Genomic DNA, 22859 nt, shown 5'->3' with positions numbered 1-22859 from the left:
GGGGGGGAGGGTAGTGGGTGGGCGTAAAAAATAAAAAAATTGAAATTAGAAATATCTTTTAAAAATAATTTTTAATATTTTTTTGGGAGGGGGTGGGGTTAGAGGTAGGGGTGAGGGTGGGTAAAATAATTGAATTTAAAAATAATCTTAAAATTTTTTTTTTGGGGTGGGGGGGGGGGGGGGGNGAACAAAATAAATTGATTTTTTCAACAAAAAAATAATTGTAGTTTGAAGTTGGAAGAGAGTTTTGGAAAATGTTTTCCTTAAGTTTTGAAGGAAAATTATTTTCCTTAAATTTGAGAAAAATGAGTTGATTTGGAAAACATTTTCCAAAACATTTAACCCAACCAAACATGAACAAATGCATGCTAAAACGAGTATAAATTCTTATAACTATCAAGGAATTAACCATTTGCAAACGCGACGAGAAGAACACGAATGTAAAGGCCTAGGGAGCTAACCCTTTGAATGCAGTAAGAGACTCGTGAACGTGGAGACCACGAAGTTTACTCTCTGTGAATGCGAAGAAGGGAACAGTGTTGCACCAGCAACACTACATCAGTAGTTCACTAAAAGTGAGAAATCCCACGATGGTGGCTCAAAAATCGTTCAGAATTTCATCGACGCAAACAAACTATGGGACCCAATTTAATATGACATTTCAGACTCAACGAAATCGATGAAATAACTAACGGAGGTCATCTTGTCAAAATATTGACCAAATTCAATACTTACAAAAAAAATACTAAATCGCTTAGTGAAGGAAACAAACTTTTGGAGGACAATATAGCTAAGATCAAGTACATCATAGAGGTGAATGATATGTCTTTGGATTTAACTAACCTTGCACCAACTTGCATGATTTGCGGACCAAACAGAGCAGCCCTGTAATTTCCATTTGTATAAAAAGTCATGATGTACCTCAAAACACTGCAAGTAAGGAGTGTCCAAAATTTATTCACAGTAAAAGTTGTAATTATTGTAATTTAAGATGGACCCAGAACACAAGAATGTTGTAATCTTTATAAGGAAATCTTTTATTGTTCACCCCTAGGCCAACACATTTATTTGTGGCTATGATGAACTCTGTTTTTCATTCAAATGTGTAGGGATTCAATTTAAAATAGGAGGAGGAATACATTCAAGAGAAATAACATGACCCATAGTCAAACATACACACTAACTTATGTTTTAAAAGTCGAATAAAATGCTAAACACTAACCAAAAGAGAAATAGTTGGATAGAGCTCTCAATTATGCTAAGACAAAAGTATGAGAATATCATCACGAGATAGCAAGTATGTCCAGAGGATCAAGAACAAACAACTGAAAAGTTATAAAGTAATATAGGGTGTGTTTGGTATGAAGGAAAAAATGTTTTCTAATTTTCTCATGTTTGGTTGGGTTAAATGTTTTGGAAAATGTTTTCCAAATCAACTCATTTTCCTCAAATTTAAAGAAAATGACTTCCCTTCAAAACTTAAGAAATACATTTTCCAAAACTCTCTTCTAACTTCAAATTACAATTATTTTTTTGTTTAAAAAATCAATTTATTTTATTCCTACCCTCAAACCAACCTCCCAACCACCCCCCAAAATAAAATAAAATTTAAAGCTTGTTGTTAAATTCAATTTTTTTTACCCCACCCTCACGCCTACCCCCACCCCCTACCACCACCCCCTCCCAAAAAAATATTAAAAGTTATTTTTAAATGATATTTTTAATTTCAATTTTTTATTTTTTTACCCCCTACCCTCGCCCCATCAGCCCCCCACCTCCTTCAAAAAGAAAAAAAATTAAGTTTGTTTTTAAAAAATATTTTTCAACTTCAAATTTTTATTTTTTCATCCCTATTCTCGACCACCCCCCACCCCCCACCCCACCCTCCCAAAAAAATGAGTTTGTTCAAATTCTTTGATCTTGACAATTGATTTTCCAGATTTGGGGATACATTCTATGACTGCCACCATCTTCTTCGAGCTTCACCGGAGTTATGAACACTAGCAAAATTTTGATGCTTTCTATTGAAGCTAGAATTTAACAATGTTGAGCAACTCATTTCAATTATTGGGTCTTTTTCATTAATGGGTTTGTTACCTAATGATTTCATTGATGAATTCTTCTCTATTGATGGATCTTTTACTTAATGTGTTTTTCTCCATTAATGACTCTAAAGTTCGATCCTCTTGACTTTCGATTTCGATTTTGAGTTCTTGTCAATTTTTCACACTGATGAGAAGTGAATTTACTGTGAGAAATTTGTGATTTGAGAATGAAAGTGAACTTAATGATTAGAGCTCGGTGAGGGCGGCGACCTGGTAGTGGAGCACAGCCGCCGATGACTTTCGATTTTGAGTTATTGTCAATTTGTCACACTGATGAGAAGTGAATTTACTGTGAGAAATTTGTGATTTGAGAATGAAAGTTAACTTATTGATGAAAGGTTGGTGCGGGCGGCGATCAGGTGGTGGAGCAGAGCTGCAAGCCGACGTAGCTTTGGTGAAGAGAAGAAGAAAGATGATAAAAATATTTTTTTAAAGAAACATAAAGATTTTTGAAAGAATAAAAAAATAATAATATAAAATTTAAGAAATACTTTTAAAATTAAAGTTTTAATTATTATTTTTATCTCTCACTCTCTTTGAGAGAATGAACTACACTTTCTTTGCCACCTCATCATTCATGGAGCAAATAATTCTACTTTAAAATAATGTAAGGGGATAATAGGACTTTCGTAATAAATAAGTGTGTAGTTGGATTTTGAGTATGGATTGAAGGGGTTTTAGACCATTTTCTCTATATTATCTCAAGCCAAAATTTGATTTGAAAGAGAAAGCAAGTGAAAAGAAGCCTTGAAATAATGTGTTGAATGAATTTTGAACCCATTTATAGAAGTTGTTGAAAATATATCTCTAGAGGGCATTTTTTCAAACACTTCATAGGTGTCAAAATAAGCACGTCCTGCACATTCATTTTTTCGGTCAGAATGAACTTGGTAATCACTTATGATGTATTGGTAACAATAATGTGTTGAATAAAGACAAATTGGAATGAAAATACAAAATGCAAATGAGTGCAGCTGAAAGATGAAGACTGCAATAAGGAAAGAAAGTAGATATTAGCATAGACAATCAAAAAAGTATACAAACGTGAAGCAAGAAAAGAATAGATATCGGGAAAAACAATAGAAAGCAGCTAGGAAAGAAATCAATAATACAGAGTGTCACGATCCAAAAATGGACGTCATGACACTTGTCTAATCACACCAAGACAAGTCAGGCTCAACTCAACAAAAACAAAAGAAATGCAGAAATATAAAGCAATAACAAGAATAAAACATAAAAACTTATTGTTTCTATTAAAACTCCAAAATCTACTAGATACATAAAGTGCAAAATTGAAATAATTACAATTCTCAGGCCTTGTTACTCAAATATAACAAAGTACAAAGAAAAGGAAAAAGAGGGTCGTAGAAGTGACAAACAACTACCTCTCCATATCCTTGACAAGTCTCGAACTCAGAAGAAGAAGAAGAAGAAGAAGAAGAAGAAGAAGGAGAAGGAGAATAAGAAGGAGATCACATGAGTCCAGGCTCGGAATCTACACAAGTGTAGAAGCAAGGGGTGAGTACCAAAACGTGCTTAAGGCACTTTAGGCAATACCAATACTAATACATGATTGGCTTACTTTACACTATTATTTGTTATCAAATATAAAATTAAACAAATAAATATAATAATAATTAACAAAAGAAATGTACATGTAATATAATCTATATTTTCTTGGAGGGTCAAAGACTTTACCTTTTCAATTATAGTGAAGAATAATTAGAACATAAAAAAAAAAAAAAAAAGTTACAACACTTTTGATGATATAATGAATTTTGAGTGAATAAAAGTTGAAAGCTTAATCCATATTTTACCCATGAAATCATGAATACCCATATTTCTATGGGTTAAATATGAGTATAAACCCATTATTTACCCATCTAAAAAGTCACTCACCCAACCCATTAAAATATGGACATTAAAGGGGTTAATAAAATATGGGCTCATTTTATCAGCACTAGTTATAAATAGCATAAAAAAGTTTATCAAACAAGAGACTACTAATACACAAAGCTAGTGCATACATTATTTTTGCTAATATAGTTTACCAAACGATCCTAAAAGATGATGGGTGATATTTGAGGACAAAAATACAGGCACCATCATCTTTGACCACTTGATATGAATGTACTCTCTCAGTTCCTTTTTATATGTCATTCTTACTATAAATAGTTAGTCTATAATACTTGTCATTTCATAACATCAATGCATAAATTATAATTTTTTTTTAATTTTACCCTTGTGAGTTATTAGTTTTGAAAATATACATTTGACCAACATAGAAAACTAATTGGATAATTCATGTTCATTGGTCAAATTAATTAATCAAAATAAATTAATTCATATTCATTGATTGAAAAGTTGACTTCAAAAAAATTAAATAAGGATAAAATAGTAAACTTACTTAATTTCTTAATACATGTGAAATAAAAAATGGTGACATATAAACAGGAACGGAGGGAGTAATTTTTTGTAATGTTTTTTCTTTGCTTAATCTATAAATAGCTTAAAATTAAATTTGACTTTTTGAAACTAAAATAAAATTGGTGATTTCCTTTTTTTCACATTGTTTTAGCCAGTTAAATAATTCTCTTTTTCTTCTCTCTTTCTTTTTTTGCTTGAATACGTGTGTTTTGGAGATGTGATGAACTATTTTAAAGAATAAGAACATCGGAAAAAAAAATGTTTGACTAGAATTAGTTGAAAGTGTCTTTCATTATCATTACGTTTGCATTGTAGAAGGTTGGATTTTAGTTTAAAAGACAATATCAATAAATTATATTTTGTTTTCAATGTGCAACTAAAAATTGAATTGAATGTTGTTTTATGTATGGTGGTTATTAATAGCCATAAGATGAAAGTTAGGAGATTTTAGTTTTAACTTGACCTTATTTTTAATACTCCTAGAAATATTTTTATACAAAAGTTTATAAAAAAAATCAATATCTAAACTCAAGATCTAACAACCCTTTCATAATTTCATTAATATGAACGTCAAAGGATGTGCTGCAATGAATGACGTTACTTTTCACTTAATTAGAAGTTTTGGATTCGAATCCTTGATATGAAAAGTTTTTTGATAGGGAGCGCTTTCCCCGGATGGGGCTCTGTGCCGCGCGAACTCAATTAGTTGGACTCTAATGCGAATACCTGGAAACTGGATGAGAAATCAAAAAAATCACTAATGTTAATTTATGTAGAAGACTTTTCCAATATTTTTTTATTTTTTATTTTTTAATCTTAAATCCATGTTAACAGATAAATAATTATATTTTTTGATATGTTAAAAGTGAAAAATAAAAATAAAACTATTTATGAAATAATGAATGAATAAAAATGAAATAATAATAAATAGGAAAAACTATGGAGAATAGCAAATATATAGACTATACTAGATACTATTGCTACAGTTTAAAAAAATGTAATTTGCGGCTTCAGTTTTCTCAATTTTTGCTATCGCCTGATTTGTTTAATTCGCCTGATTTGTATAATTCGTTTGATTTGTATAAATATACAATTTTTATAATTCTATTATTGATTATATAAATCCAAAATTTTGTATATGCTTACCTTAGCTATTTGTATATGATTTATGAAAAATTCATAATAATTTACCTTGTTTGTATATTGGCAAGCGAAATATACAAATGAAATTCTGAAAAATTCATCAATGTATAAATACAGAATTTGTATATATTTACCCTATTTGTATATTCACAAGTGAAATGTACAAACGGACAGAAATATACAAAATTCAGCCTCCATAGCAATCATAAATATGAAGCGCAATTATCGAAATTATAGCAATAAAGCCTTATTATATCTATTACGTTTGCTATTTTTGAAATTTTTTCTAATTAATATGAATTTATTTATATTATTTTCCAACCTCACAGCAAGTATAAGTGAATTTTTGGGTTTTTTTTATTGTTCAAAATAATTGAATTGTTTGAAGTTTAAGATGGATGCTTAATTTTTTTTCCCCCATAATTAGCCTTTTTTTAATGAACTTTTATATTTTCTATGACATCAATAATACTAATGACAAAATTATATTTATTATTTCACAAATAACAACTACCAAAAATAGAATATAATTTATATTATTAAATATTTTTTTAATAGGTGTACATTTTCTTACAAATTCAATACTCCCTCTATCCCTAATTACTTGTCCATTTTTCCTTTTTTAGTTGTCCTTAATTACTTGTCCATTTTGACAAATCAAGAAATGATACATTTTTTTTATCTATTATATCCTCAATTAATTACTTTGAAAAATGTAAAACTTCCTAAAAGCCTTTACGTTTTTAATTCATTAATTTCATAATTAATAAGGATAAAATGATTTACTCACTATATCAATAATTATTTTTTTAATAAATATCTATAAACAGGAAATGAAAGCGGGGAAGTAGTGGGCGGGGTAGTGTCCATAGTCCATATTAAAGAGGCAGTGCGCAGAGAGAATTGCTGCTTTTTCGGCGTTACACTCTCTCTTCACTCCAAAACTTGTCTAATTTTGACTTATACAAAATCATTTGAATCCACCTCCTCAACAAAGAACCAGCCTTGATGAACTTTTCTCTCTCACTACTCACTGACAAACTCTTTCATCACTCTCTTCTTCTAAAACTGTCCTCTTGATTCCAACTTGTCTGCTTAAACACCCTTTTTCTTCCTCTCCATCACACACACATTCTTGCAGAATACCTTTCTTCTTCTACTCTATCTTCAACCACTGACAATGTTTCTTTTATTCACTCAATCTATTCTTTAACCTTTATGTTTTGTTTTCTTATATATGCAATTTACATCTCTTCACCATATATTTCATATTTGTTGGAGACAAAATGTTGTGGCATATAATAACTGTTTTAACTTTAGCTCCATTTCTGGTACACTCTTTAGACCCAGCATTCAATGATGATGTTATGGGTTTAATTGTTTTCAAAGCTGGATTCACTGACCCTAAATCTAAACTTGCATCTTGGACAGAAGATGATCCTACTCCTTGTAATTGGGTTGGTATAAATTGTTATCCTCAATCCAATAGAGTTTCTGAGATTTTACTTGATAATTTCTCTCTTTCTGGACATATTGGGAGAAGTCTCTTGAGGTTACAATTCTTAAAGGTTTTGTCTTTGTCTAACAATAACTTTACTGGCAATATCAATCCCATTTTATCCCAAATACCTAGCTTGAGGGTTATTGATTTGAGTCACAACACTTTGTCAGGTTCAATCCCTGATGAATTTTTTCAACAATGTAGCTCTTTACAATCTGTTTCTTTTGCAAACAACAATCTTACTGGTGAAATCCCTCAATCTTTAACATCTTGTTCAACGCTCCAAAGGGTTAACTTTTCATCTAACCGTCTTTCGGGTCCGTTGCCTTCAGCTTTATGGTCCTTAAGCTCTCTTCAATCTCTTGATGTTTCTGATAATTTAATGGAGGGTGAGATTCCTAAAGCAATTGAAGGTTTATATTCTTTGAGGTCAATTAATTTACATAAAAACAAGTTTACTGGTTGGCTGCCTGAAAATATTGGAAACTGTGTGCAGCTCAAGTCAATTGATCTCAGTGACAATTTGTTGAGTGGGGGACTTCCTGAGTCTATGAGAAGATTGGGTTTTTGTACCAATATGGAGTTAAGATCAAATTTGCTTAATGGGGAGATTCCAGATTGGATAGCAGAGATGAAAAGCCTCAAGGTTTTGGATCTTTCTGCGAATAATCTTTCTGGTAGAATTCCAACCTCTATGGGAGATGTTTCATTGCTAAAGGAACTCAATTTGTCAAACAATTACTTCGTTGGAAGCTTGCCTCGGTCCTTGATGAAATGCAATGACCTTGTAATCTTGGACATAGGCAACAACTTCTTGACTGGTAACCTTCCTTCTTGGACCTTTGAATTGGGTGTAGAGAGTATTTCTCTTTCGGGGAATAGGTTTACTGGGCATATAGATTATCCGTCCATATCCATGGATGCTTCTTATCGAAGCCTTCAAGTTTTGGATTTGTCTTCCAATGCATTATCTGGTGAAATACCAGCTGCCATTTGGAATATCAGTAGCTTGCAGGTCTTGAATATTTCCAGGAACTTTTTGTCTGGTACTATTCCAGAAGCTGTAGGTAAACTAAACGCAACTCGAATTCTTGATTTAAGTCACAATCAACTAAACGGAAGTATTCCCAGTGAAATTGGGAGTGCTGTTTCATTGCTGGAACTGAAGCTGAGAGAAAATCATTTGAGTGGTACAATTCCTGCAGATATAGCGAATTGCTCTGCTCTAAGTTCATTGTAAGTTTCCTGCCACTTCCATCTCATTTTTATTCAATGTGTTGAAAACTTTTGTATTTAGCTTTTCGATCATGTTATCTTCGTTTAAATTGCAGTTATGTGCATCATGATGTTTGCATTTGTTATGTCTGTGTGATTCTAAGAGTCATTTGTTCTGCATTTTCGATTGTGTAGGGACTTGTCACACAACAACCTCACTGGCCCTATCCCTCCAGAGATTGCTAAGTTGACCGTTCTTGAAGTGGTAGATTTCTCCTTTAACCAATTTTCTGGAAGCTTACCTAAAGAACTAACCAATCTTTCGCACCTTGCCACATTTAATGTCTCCCACAACCATCTCATAGGTGAACTTCCAGTAGGTGGCTTTTTCAACACCATTTCTCCATCATCTGTTGTTGGTAATCCATCCCTATGTGGTTCTGTTCTCAACCACTCCTGCCCTGCTGTCCATCCAAAGCCTCTTGTACTAAACCCCAATTCATCTGACCCGAATCATGCTTCTGTTACTTCGCTTGGTCATAAGAGAATCATGCTCAGTATATCATCTCTCATTGCCATTGGAGCAGCAGTTTTCATAGCACTTGGAGTAGTGGTCGTTTCTATTCTCAATTTGCATGTGCGCTCTTCTATGGCACTCTCTGCTGCAACTTTCACCTTATCTGGTGGCGATGACTTTAGCCATTCACATGGTACAGAAGCCAATCTAGGCAAGCTTGTTATGTTTTCTGGTGATGCAGATTTTGTTGTTGGAACTCAAGCGCTGCTCAACAAGGATAATGAACTTGGACGTGGTGGTTTTGGATCTGTATACAAGACAGAACTCGGAGATGGACGTTCTGTTGCCATTAAGAAGCTCAACATTACAAGTTTGATCAAGTCCCAAGAAGATTTTGAGAGGGAAATGAAAAGTCTCGGAAGCATCAGGCACGAGAACCTTGTGGCACTTGAAGGTTATTATTGGACACCTTCTCTCCAGCTCTTGATTAATGAATATGTATCTGGAGGCAGCTTGTACAAATTACTCCATGAGGAAAGTTCCAAAAGGAGTCTCTCTTGGCAGCAAAGGTTCAACATTATTCTTGATACTGCAAAAGGCTTAGCCTATCTGCACCAGCTGAACATAATTCATTACAATATGAAGTCAACCAACGTCCTCATAGATGATGGTTCTGCCAGCACAAAAGTTGGAGATTTTGGTTTGGCTCGTTTATTACCAGTCTTGGATCGTTACATATTGAGCAGCAAGATTCAGAGTGCACTTGGATACATGGCTCCTGAATTTGCATGCCAGACGGTGAAGATAACTGAGAAATGTGATGTCTATGGATTTGGCATCTTGATTCTTGAGGTGGTGACAGGGAAAAGACCCGTGGAGTACATGGAAGATGACGTGATTGTATTATGCGACATGGTGCGGGGAGCACTAGAAGAAGGCAGGATAGAAGAATGCATTGACGGACGGCTCCAAGGTAACTTCCCTGTCGAAGAGGCAATTCCAGTTGTGAAACTTGGTTTAATATGTGCATCTCAAGTTCCATCCAATCGACCAGACATGGAAGAGGTTATCAAAATTTTGGAGCTAATTCGATGTCCGTCAGAAAGTCCAGAGGAAATAGAGTAATGTTGTAAGGTGTTTGTGGAAAACCAGATTATAGAGAATGAGTCATGTGGTGAACAGGAATTCAGTTTTGTTTGTTACATTTGGAGAAGGTCACTATCCTCTTGTTATTTTGTCATATCCATACATGTTAAATCTTTATATGTTATTTAAATAACTGGATTCCTCTTCACCAGCTCCAGTTTGGGACCCTTGTTAGATTTGGATAGACTGGCATTGTCTTTATATAGTATTCAGCTATCCAACTTGTTGTCTTGTGCTTGTTTGATGTTGTCCATACAAAGCTGAAAAAAATACATCCTTTGTATTCTTATAGAAGAAGAAGACCCACATGGATTCCTAATGAAATGAAAACATCAAAGTAGGCCACCTTTCAGTGGCATTTCATTTCCTTTAACACTTTGGATATCATTTTGTTAACACATCCAGCCATTTTAGATAATGCTAATGAGCAGTAACCTAACATAAAAAAAAGAGTCATAATACAGAAATATGTTTTTTTAATTTGGCTTCCGCTCACATCTATGTCCTCTAACTTTAGGTGTACACAAATAATACTTAAACTTGTATAAAATTGAACAAGTAGACACACGTGTCCTATGTGACATAATACATGTAGGACGTCATGAAAGATGCTACATAGGATAAATGTGCTTATTTATTCAATTTTATACAAGTTTAAGTGTCTACTTACGCACATCCAAAGTTAAAGGTCATAGTCAGGGGCGTATTTAGAGGGGGTGCTGTGGGTTCACGTGAACCCATGCTCCCCTCTCTAGATCATATATAGTAGTGTTATATTTTTAAAAAATATTTAAATATAGATGTGTGAACCCACGTTCAAAGTATCATTTTATAATATGATGATGATCGGGTGCACCTCTCGAAGTGAGGATAAAAATTTAAATCTTATATCTATCTTCTATTTTTGAGTAACACCTCTCCAAGTGGTTATCAGTTACACTTTTGGCGTTTCAACTAATTTTTCTTTTGTTTTTTCCTTAAATCTTTCAAAATTTTCAAGTGTGTTACGTTGAAAATTCCTAAAAAATTTAGCACTGTAAATTTTTTTATATAATTAAATTAAATGTGTATATTAAAATTTAGAACTAGTAGTATTATATATTTTGGACCTATAATTTTTAAAATTTAATGATTCATATCAAGAACCGAAAAGTCAAACTGATCAAATTTATACTTAAGAAGCATTTTTTCGTAATCGGGCGCCCATCTTACTGAAATCCTGGATACGCCTCTGGTCATAGTTGTTTGCTGAAGCCAAGTTAAGGGTCATGTTTATGTATTATGCTGAGAAAAAAGAGTCATGATACATTAACGTACCCTTTTAACTTGACGTTAGCTAACATCTATGCTCCCTAACTTTGAGTATACAACAACCACTTAAATTTGTATAAAGTTGAACAAGTAAACACATGCGTCCTACGTGAAAATTTAAATTCACATCCTATGCATATTATGTCACGTAAGATGCGTGCGTGTTCAATTTTACTTATCAGAATGTGACCATTATTTTTTATATTTGCAAACAAAAATGTCTTTCTTGAATAATGAGAAAGAATCCATTCACTAGCACACTTATGTTAAAGTAGGAGAGGTTGGTGAAATAATGAATGTTTCGATATCAATTCTTACTAGAATGAATTGAAGACTAGGTGGGGTGGGGGTGGGGGGACCTTAACTGCACTTGTCCCATGTGCATGAAAATGGGTTGCTATCATGCCAAGTTTGTTTAAACAATAAAGAGCTTTGTATTTTTAATGTAAAAGTGAATTTTAAATGCCAACAATAAAGATGAATAACCTTGTAAGTTTAAATTTCAAATCACCATAGACCATTGAGATTCATTCATTCCATTTAAAACTCTATCTGTCTCTTTTTACTTGTCAAGTTTTAATTTGACACATCTATTAAGAAAATAATTATTAATATATGGAGTTTACCATTTTATCCCTATTATTTGATAGTCTTAAGCATATTTACTTACTAGTACATTTTTCAAAGACATTAACTTAATGTTAATAAATTGAGGGTATAATAGGAAGAAAAAAAATGTCCTTCCTTGATTTGTCAAAAATGACAAGGAAAAGGAAATTCAAATTAGGAAATATTTGACAAGTCAATAGAAACGATGGGAGTATTTAGTGGTTTAAGCACAATTGATGTTGCTTGTCCAACAAACAACATTATTTGTGCAAGTTCAAATGATTATTGAAACACTTAGCCATATTTGGTCTTAGTTAATAACCATTATGCCTAAACAAGAAATAGTTCTAAAGGCCATCATAAACCATTATGGCAGAGCCTACCATGATTGTTCTACTCATAATTACTCCTTGGATAGATTATGATACAAGAAATACACTTGTTGCATGCTTGGGAAATATTTAAATAATATACCTACCATGATCAAGAGACTCAATTATGAAAAACAGATGTGTAATTTCCTAGTGTTCCAAAAAATAAAATTTGAATGTCTTTAAAGAGTGAAACACTATTACATGATAGAAAAGAAAGGTATCTTGGACAGTGTATAGAGAGAGCAACATGATTTTTTTTTTTCTTTCTTTCAATTCTTTTCTCTTTAGGGGTTTTCCTTTATGAGGACACAATGATGGAGACTCCATGTTAAACTTTCACTAATCTACTAGTGCTATATATCTTTGCTTTATTAAAGATCTTTCATGAGTGGGGACAAAGCTTATATAACCTTCAATCTGTTTATTCATTTCATGGGCATAAAGTGATGACTTGGGCATATGTAAACAATACAAAAGTAAAAAAAGCTTAGAAGAGTGCAATATTTCTTACTTCATTTTCTAGGGAGAAGAAGATTGTACTATAAGACTTCAATTTTAGCTTTCCCAACATAATGATAAAATTGAATGGTACAAAGAAGACCAGTATATATGTAGTACATGTGTATAAAGTAGTTATGTGTTCCCTCATCTGTTGAAAAGTTTGGTGTATCAATCAATAGTTAACTATGGTTCAAGTCAATCTGAAAAAGAAAAAAATCATATTCAAAGCTAGTTTTGATTGACTTATTGCTTTTGGCTTATTAGCCGAAAGTCACAAGTTAGGATTTCTAACTTATGTTTTTTGGCTTATTTTTATTATTTTAGCTTAAAACAAGTGCTTATAAGTAGGCTTAAATTTTATTCAAACACTTGAAAAGTGTTTAAAAGTTATTTTGACTTAAAAACACCTAAAACAAGTCAATCCAGATAATGGGGGACATTTTAGCCTAACCGTCCCAAGGCAATGAATGGGCTCTGTTTGGTAGACTGATTGACAACCTCTTATTTTCTTTTCACTATTCATTCTTTAAATTACAAGCGAAGGGCGTTGCATTTTAATTTTGAATTTATTCCTCCACCATTTGTGGTAAATAAAAGATTCTTTCCCACTAAATCTTAGGCTTTCCAGGATTAATCAAAGAAAAGCTAGCAGTGTGAACTTCCTTAAGAATTAAAGCAACAAAATTGAACCACATTTTTCACAAGGGCTTCTATCCATTTGAACATGGCACGATTATAATCACACACTAGAGATTCTCAAGAAAGAAAAAGACTTTCACTAGAGCAAGTAGGTATAATGTGTAATATTTCATTTCACTTAAAAAATCGTTCCAACAAGGAAAATACATATGTAACAACATATTGTAGTAGGTAACCCAATAACTACTGTCAAAAGAATGTGCTAAAGAGAAAGAATATTCAAGTTTGTGAAGACAAAAAAACTATAGATTTAAATTACAAAAAAAGTTTTCACACGTTCAGCTCTTCCGTGCTGTATGTACCTCTTGTAACACAGAACACTTCTTTTTTTCTCTTGGATGTTCTATTACTAATCATCCCAGTCATTTTCCCATCCGTCCTTTTTAGAAGACCTAGACGTGAGGCCATTAGCAGAGATGTTCCCATAGGTATGTCCACCTGGTGACTTCACTGCATTCTCCTCATCCCAATCGTCATCCCAATCCTGATCCCAACCATCTGCTGCAACAACATTTGCAGCTGAGGCAGATTCCGGCATTCCCATCTCTAATTCCTGATACGCAACACCATCTTGATGTCTCTTCTTCCTTAGCTTGCAGCAAGCCCATGTCCCGCCAAAAAGTAGGGCTACAAGGAAAAGGAAATATGCACCATAGATGGGGGTCATACGCTTAGAATAAAGAGACACCTGCTGCAGAATGTTCTCCACAGAAACATGCCTGTCTAATTGAAGCCTGCAACTAGCATCTCCAGCATTCAGCACTATTTCAGCACCTTTGCCCAAGATTGATGAAATATCGATCTACCATAGCAGATTTGTAATATTAGAACAAACGTCCAGCATATGGCATAACTTGGAAAATTAACCAGGCTTGTACAAAATTGCGAAATTGCGAGCGAAGTATACTTTGGGAGGTCCGCAGTTGTGGTTGGATAAAAGGCAACTATCAGAAAGCACTTGGTAAACAATGCCAAGTGCCAAAGGTAGCGAATTTGAGTGAGAATCTTACCAAAGTGAAAACTTCTGAGATTTTAGAAGTTCATTTCCACCCAATCTTGTAAGCACTGAGATGTAACACCCGTTTTTTGTTTCTTTTTTCTGATAACCAGATGTAAGACCATTCTTTTAAGCACTGGAATAGACCAAGTTAAACCTAGTGTCTGTAAATTCAGATTTTAGACCTCCTTAATTTTATTTCTGTTAGCACCAGATGTGCTTATACAGTAGTATTTAAAATAAACTCTCAAGCAAGTGCATCGTACAGGCTCTTTTTTATGGCTAGATAGGGAACACCTCAGACGCCTTATGAAATTATGCTTTTATGAAAGTGCTATTATAAAACAAATTCCTCTCTGAGAAGCTAGGGAATTTGCCAAGACCCCCTTAAAAGTAGCACCAGCAGCCAAAAGAACTGGAAAAAACAGAAGCCAAATGAATGATGTACTTTAATCTTATATCCCCTAATATTTATTAATGGTTCATTCTTTATTTTTTATACAGATCTAATAAGAATGACATCATTGAATCAAAAAACTGCTCCATCTCGTTATACTATCAAACAGTCAGGGATGCCTTCATGATAGTGATAAAAGTATTTATAATGAGAAAGTCCGTGAGATTTTCATTGGTGAAGGGTGGGGAATATGTGATGTACTCCACCTGAATTGTGACGTCTATGAGACACTAAGAGTAATTGGTAAACTCCTTATCAAACTGGAGTTGTTCCTAAACTTTACTACCTTTATTCCCCACTAATCCATGATTTGAGCAATTCAAACCTCCAATTTGCTAGTTACATCACATACACAAGAAATTTGAGTATCCCAGTCAGATTGTTAAGATGTCAAATCCCATTAATACCTAGAAGACAAGAAACCCTAATCTAAACTATCCTTTGCTAGTCGCCATCCTTTTGTAAACGAATTTTTTGGTGGGGCTCACTCCCATTCATGCAGGCCTTTCAGCCCAACTTTACAGCCATGTAACTCCAGCAACATATATGTTCACTTTAAAAACCATCTAATATCTAGATACAGTTGATTTTAGCAACGATGCACAGAGCTACTATAAATGATAAAAGTACCTCTTAAAATCTCATTCCTACATTTGAACCGTTCCTCAAACTCCCCCCCCCCCCCNCCCCCCAAAAAAAAATAAAAAATAAAAATAAATAAATAAATAAATAGAAGTTTCATAATATCTCCATGATTGGAAGCGAAAGGAATATGTATATGTGGGTCTGTAATGCAAATCCTAAGAAAAGACTGATCCTTCTAGTGCTGTTCAGTTGTGATAAGGGACCTCACTGGGAGAGCCCTGAGAAGAACAATTGAGAATTCTACCCAACATCCCTTGTGGAATATAACACCAACAGTAAGGCTGGATAAAGAAATAAACTAAAATATAACCCCAACAGTAAGGCTGGATAAAGAAATAAACTAACTGTAAGTAAAAACTCCTCACAGGAATTCCTATATAATACATTTGAGCTGCTTAAAAAACATAGATAAGAAACAATTGGAACTAAGACAATTAGAGCCTGTTTGGATTGGGCTTATTTTATGTGCTTTTAAGCCAAAATAGCTTTTAAGCACTTCTGTAGTATTTGGTGAAGTATAGAAGTGCTTTAAGCACTTGTTTTTAAGCCAAAAAGACAAAAATAGGCCAACAGCTAAAATATAGGTGGCAAGATATTTCCCTTCCAATTCTGCATTCCATTTGCCAGACAATGCATTCATTCTCAAACAGACAAACAAAACATATTACATCCATTCACGGGTAGCAGTAATCAGTTGGGGTCAATGTAGCAGTAGAAGTTCAAATGCGTGCAATATGCCCAAGTTAATTCTTCTCTTTACAGTATCACCTCAAGATACAACATACCTAGTGTAATCCCACAAAGTGGGGGTCTGGTGAGAGTAGTGTGTACGCAGACCTTACCCCTACCTTGGAGGTAGAGAGGTTGTTTCCTATAGACCCTCAGCTGGGGAAGGGAGGGGGCAAGTCAATAGCAAGAGATTGTATATATACCTTTTCCACTTGATGTTTGGGTATTTCAATAGGAGGTTGTGGAGAACCATCCAGAGGAGGTTGGATATTGATATTTACTTTGACTCCTTTTTCCCCTTCATTTTGCACCACAAGTAACAATTCAGTAGATCCTGTATATCATAAAAAGCAAACCTATCACAGATATCAATGACATATTTCACTTACCATGACAAGACTAATATAAAGCTTATTTGCAAGGTCAATGAAAGCGAGCAGAAAGGTGAATTACACACCAAGAGAGAGAGAGAGTCTGTGCCTCTGTTATATTGGCATGATAGGAAAGAAAAATACACTGATCACAGTCTAATGGAACAAGGGATGAGAAACTTCAAGTTCTAGATGAGATACTTGTTGCTCACTCTTTCTGCTCACTATACTTCTATGTTTTCAGGCTCATTTTCCCAGTATAATAGCAATTAGAGGAAATAAAATTGTGATTGAACTGATGCAAATCCTGATAAAAGTAAAGGCCTTTTTTTTTTTTTTGGAAACTGGTAATGTTGGACCTTCTTTTTATTTTAGAACATCTATATCCATTATTCTCTATGCTTATCAACACCCTGATCAATAGGATCATCACGTAAGTTGTCCTCGCAAATACATTTATGTAGGTTTTAATTGGGAAGTTCCATGGTAGTTCCGTCGTGCAGGAGTTCCCCGATCTCGCAATGAATTGAAGGGAACATTTATGTAAGGACATTCATTTCCATCCTTGATTTTTCTCCTCCTTTTATTTCTAATTTTAATTATGTTTTCTGAAATGTAAAAGTTTTTGACTTCTTCAGTTCTGCTTTGCCTCTCTTCTAATTTTGGTTTCTCGGTTCTCCATTAGTTTTGTTTTCTTGGTTTTGTAATTAAGTTGGTCTTTCTTCTGTTCCTCTCAGGTCTCACTCTCTTTAATTTTTAGTTTTCCAGTTCTACATCCATTTCTTTCCTTTCTTTTAAAATATTAAAGACTTCCTAATTTGCTTGTGCACTTGGGCATGATCATAAACCAGCACAAAAGAAAAAGACAAGAAGATCAACCGTAAGGAATCAATCAATTCAGAAGAAACCCAAAAAACAGAAGTGCATGGAACAATTCCTGTAAAATACGGATAGAATTAAGTTATACCCACAATAGAAGAAGACCAACTGCAAAAAGAGCCCATATACCTTCCTATTTGAAGAGATTGTGATGTTATCAATTGATTACTTCCTTCAAAGGATGATACTTTATTAACGATCCTACTTAATAAAACCAATAATATATTCAATGCATGCAATTTATTAAGGAATTGGGGATAGAAGGTTGAAAAAAGGAATACAGCTCATGAATCAAACACTTGTAATTCCCATTTGTTTTTTCTTAGATTAAGATGTTTGAATCCTAATATAGATCTGCTTATCAAGATGTGTTTATAAATTTTGCAACTAGATGACTAAGATTCTTTGACTTCTCATTATCTTAATAAGTATAATTTATCTTTTTTTTTAAAAAAATGAATTAATATAAAATTCAAAATAAAATACTAACTAAACAGTTAAAACAAAAAAGATACTAATTAATATAGTATTCACAAAATATTAGAGAAAATGTTAACCCACCTTCATTGTAAAAATTGTTTGATGCCATACACTCTAAAAGCTAGCTGGTGGCCATGATGGTCTTGAGGTGATGGTTGGTGGTAGTAGTTTATGGTGGTGGCTAGTAGTGGTTATTGAGGTGGCTGGGGGTGGTGGTTGGCAATGAGAACAGCCCATAGTGGTTGTGCGGTGGACACTAGTCGTGGTGGTTGTGTAGTGGTAATAAAAGGTCACCTTTGATGAAATCTTTAAGCAAACATGTTAATGATTCTAAAGTTACGTACAAAATCTGAATGAACCAGATTTATTCATAGCAAATAAGTGGTTGAAGAAGGAAAAAAACACTTAATGGATTCAAAACACTGTTTAAGTGAAAATAAATGGGCATTAGGCAAGTGTTAGGCGAGGATAGCTCATGTCTTCAAATTCATCATAAAGAGGTTTCACGCCTTTATATGCAACTTGGTACAGATAATCTAAGTTCCATCATAAACGAGTAAGATGCAAACCTGAGACTATCGACAATAGCCCCTATCATCAATAGCAATATTATATCAGTACACAATGAAGTTTTTTTGGCAACCGAGAAACTCCAAAGGGCTAATGATGCACGGTTCGATACTTGGACCTAATTTGTTTACACTATATTAAAGTCTTAAATCATAATCATTCAAATTTCAGTTATTAAGTCCGTTGATTTGTAGGTCTGAATTTTAATCATTAAGATCTTAACCATTAAGTTTTGTTTAATGTTTTAACCACTTAATGGGTTTGAATACATCTGAATAATTAAGATATGTAACAAAGTTTTAATATCATTAGGATGCTTATTCAAAGATTTCTACAAAGATCCCAGTTCATCAATTTTGTTCATTCACTGCTACCGACATCACCAGCCATTGTAAACTACCGTTGTTGCCACCCCACAACCACCATACTTAGCCACAACCACCATACTAGGCCACAACCACTAGCCACATACTTGACCACAACCACTAGCCACCATTTACAATCATCACCACCAATCACCATTATCACAACAACCATCAATCACTATTGACAAATATCACTCTTAGTCACCACTATATATTGCCAACCACTGTCATCAGTCACCATCACCATTAGCTAGCACTATCATCCACCATAACTATTAATCGCTAGCCCCAACTACCACCATCAACCACTACTGCCAGCCACCATCGACACTATCTACAACCCACAACACCACCATTAACTAACAACATCCCTAATCGACACCGACAACCACCACCACCAAAATAATTTATAATTTGTTGTTATTGATAGAGTATTAGATTAATTTAGTATTTTATAAAATTTATATTTATTAACTTTTAAATAAAGGCAAATCTTATACATTCAGACATTCAAAAGATAAACATTCTTAATTATTTAGTATTTAGATACCATACAACATCTTCATATTCAGATTCAAACATCTAAAGCTTAATGCACATCTTAATATTCAGATGTGCATTCAGATTTAGATGTTTGAATCTTAATGAAACAAGTGAGGCCTTAGTGGATATAAACCCGTCCCTCTACATTCTCCACTTAAATACAAAACTTTTGTTTGTGGTAGGGTTCGAACAATGAAATGCGCTAATCCACACATCACCCGTTGAGCTCTTACCACTAGACCAAAGCCCCGGAGGCTCAATACACAATGAAGTGTTCATGCTAAATTCTAGTAAGGATAGCAAATCTCTCCCCTATGCACCGATGCAGAAAAAAGTCATGTTGTATGAGAAGTTTTTGCAAATAATCTCAGATTATAGATTTGATAGGAAATCTATAATTATCCCTTTATGGAGGTAGCCACCATACCCGTAATGCTGAAGAATTCAACCTTACCAGTTTCAAAAAAAAAAAAGTTTTTGCAAATAATCCTTTTGTCCTGCCCTAGTCCTATCAAGTATAATATGTATATCAGTTCGTGTATTCATATCTCACGCAGCACTCCAATGACAAGTGCTCCTCTGCCAAAACTACAGATCAAAATTCCGCTCCACAGTTAGGTCAGTATAAAAGTTGCCAATTAATAAAATAATTAGGTCAGTATAAAAGCATATGCGTTTGCATATTTAACAAATGTTATTGAGAATTCTTTGATTGATTCAAACAACTATCATTAGACAATTAGCTCTTAAACAGTTACATATACACGATAATTTGAACTATTCTTCAGGAAGGCATCTAAACACTGACAAAAATCAAGTGCCGCCCACACTTATGTTGCTCCTTGTTCTCACTTTCTCTTACCATTCTTTTTTGAGGTGATGAGTTGGGATGTGGGAGCAGGGTCCTATAAGACAGCAAGAAAGATGCTCTAATTCAAACTTTAATGTATTAGAGCTATATCTTAAGATCTCATAAGCCATAATGTTTAGATTTTAGGTTCTTTCAATAAATAATCCTAGACAAAATGCTATATTCAATTGCCTAATACTAATATTTTATTTTCAAAAATAAAATCTCTCACAAGGAAATAAAAAAATCTTAAACATATCAGGAGAAACCTTTTTCTGTGAATAAACTACAGCAAGCGCCGCCAAGCTCCAAAGGATAATATTAGGTGCAAGCTTTAAATGTTTCCCTACTGAAATATTAGATAGTAGTGATCAGTACGATGTCAGTCTAGCTTTTCCTATAGTTCTATGTAGAGAAATATCAGGCTTCAAACTCTTCAGGTTAAAACAAGATGCAATTAGTAATCAGTTGTAATCCAGTACATATCAGTTGGTTTACCAGTACCATAAAAGTTCAGTCAAATTTCTTATTCAATGAAACATGTGTGTCTCATGAGCGAAAAAGTTTACCATTCTGGGGTGTCTGAATGCATGCAAGCAGTGTTTGTCCAATCCTGCACATTTTTGTAGCCTTCTGACAGCTCTCATTGGTGTTCACTTCCGAGTTTATTGTTTCATCTATTTTCTTCTTTTCTTCATTCTCCTTCTTCTCAACAGGTGGAGGGGTTTCAACAGTCACATTTTTATCATTTTTAGACCCATCCGGATCCAATTTTGGTAAGTGATTGCCTCCCTGAGGCTGAGGATCTTTAGGCTTCTCTTTGTCAGCTTTAGGGCTCCCACCATTCACTACGGTGGTATTTGGCTCTTTTGAATCAATATTTGTTGGACCATTTCTTCCCTGAGGATCTTTAGGCTGTTCACTTTCAGCTTTAGAACTTCCATCATTGACTACAGTTGAATTCTGGTCCTTCAAATCTTTAGGTGCTTCATTGATTACTTGAGGATCTTTAGGCTTCTGTTTTTCAGTTTGTGATCTCCCATCATTGACTATAGTTGAATTTAGTTCCTCTGGCCTGGTTTTTGGTGGATCATTGTTTCCCTTAGGATTTCCAGGCTTCTCTTTTGCGATTACAGACTTGTTATCATTGACTGTGCTTCCATTGACTTCCTTTTCACCCTCAACTGGAGTATTTGATACAGAAATCTAGATAAAAATCAGTCTTAGTATCTATATCACCTATTCACTAACATATACAGCAAAAAAGTTTATTTCTAACTATTAACTCCATTGAAACAAATGAATGACAACACATGTAGATTAGTAGATGTATCTACATCACCAATTCACTATACCATATACCTAAACAATTCACTGTTAGCTAATAATTCCATCTAAAAAACAAATTATTACACATTTAAATCACAAAAACATACATAAGAAAATGCAAAGAGGGGAATTTTTACTTGTTCAGAAGATGAATTGGTGCTTTGTATTGGATCCAAATCAACTAACTTCCTGGAATTGAATAGTTTCGCGTTTGAAGTTGCTGAAACGATTAACAATATGAAAATGATCGCCAAAACTCTACTTCTGCCCATTCCACAGCTATATCTGAACTTCCGTCAGATCAAATCTTATAAAAATTTCATTTTTTCAGCAAACTGTTGAGAAGCTGAATAAATTGCAAGTTCCAACAGAAAGCTTAAGGATCAGCAGTCGAATAAGATCGAACAGCTATCGAAATCGATCGCGTGATAAGATTCTATCTAGGGTTTGTAGGAGGAAGGAGAAGAAATGAAAATTTGATGAATTCCGAGGGCCTTTTCGTCGTTTTGACTTGTACGTGTGCCATCAACTAGACATCTTCTTCCTGCAGAAAGTCAAACAATTTGAAATTTATTATAACTAGTGAACTTGACCGCACAAAAATGATGATACTATCAATAATTTTATTAAATATAATATAGATAAAAGAGGTGTGCATGTATATATATACACACTTATAATTGATTTCACAAGAATTTTTTTGGCTAGTAGTCATAATATATACTTCCAACAAAGTCATATGTTGCTATTTAAACTAATAAAAATTATAAATTCAAGACAATAGATTATTTAGATTTAGATATTCATATAAAATAAATAGAATTAATAAAGAACACATAAAATAAAATAAAATAATGCAACATCATTCTTGCGTCCTAAACCACTGAAAAATTGAAGAAGAAACAATACGAAATCAATGCACATTCCTATGAGTTTTTGTCCACATACATTCGAATAAGTCGATCACCGTGCAATTGTCTTCATCTTATTTTTTTCAAGTCAAATAAAAGTATGAATATAATAAATATAAAAAATATAATAACTTAAAGTCTTATGATAAAGGGTTTGAAATTCAAAAAATCATGAAAAAAAATTA

The 22859-nt window shown here is 33.7% G+C and overlaps 2 protein-coding genes and 1 long non-coding RNA gene across 3 annotated transcripts in view; 1 reads left to right on the top strand and 2 right to left on the bottom strand.

Annotated features, from left to right (window-relative positions):
• Window positions 1–1084, bottom strand: part of LOC125871419 (uncharacterized) — a 3888-nt gene extending 2804 nt beyond the window's left edge. Inside the window, exon 1 of the long non-coding RNA XR_007447010.1 lies at window positions 844–1084. This is a non-coding gene — a long non-coding RNA (uncharacterized LOC125871419). The remainder of the gene's footprint in view (window positions 1–843) is intronic.
• Window positions 1085–6602: 5518 nt separating this feature from the next.
• On the top strand, window positions 6603–10202 carry LOC125871277 (probable LRR receptor-like serine/threonine-protein kinase IRK). Its single transcript, XM_049551870.1, has 2 exons — window positions 6603–8412; window positions 8587–10202. The coding sequence occupies exons 1-2, from the start codon at window positions 6962–6964 to the stop codon at window positions 10031–10033; spliced, it is 2898 nt and encodes a 965-aa protein (XP_049407827.1). The 5' UTR covers window positions 6603–6961; the 3' UTR covers window positions 10034–10202.
• A 3435-nt stretch (window positions 10203–13637) lies between these two features.
• Window positions 13638–22291, bottom strand: LOC125871289 (uncharacterized). The gene is made up of 4 exons (XM_049551882.1): window positions 21901–22291; window positions 21004–21640; window positions 16580–16710; window positions 13638–14350 (listed from the first exon to the last, which is right to left on the bottom strand). The coding sequence occupies exons 1-4, from the start codon at window positions 22033–22035 to the stop codon at window positions 13898–13900; spliced, it is 1356 nt and encodes a 451-aa protein (XP_049407839.1). The 5' UTR covers window positions 22036–22291; the 3' UTR covers window positions 13638–13897.
• Window positions 22292–22859: the final 568 nt, after the last annotated feature.

The sequence above is a fragment of the Solanum stenotomum genome, chromosome 7 (genome assembly GCF_019186545.1).
Source record: "Solanum stenotomum isolate F172 chromosome 7, ASM1918654v1, whole genome shotgun sequence".
Taxonomy (NCBI): Eukaryota; Viridiplantae; Streptophyta; class Magnoliopsida; order Solanales; family Solanaceae; genus Solanum; species Solanum stenotomum.
The sequence above is the reverse complement of the archived record's forward strand: the minus strand, read 5'-3'. Positions and strand labels throughout refer to the sequence as shown.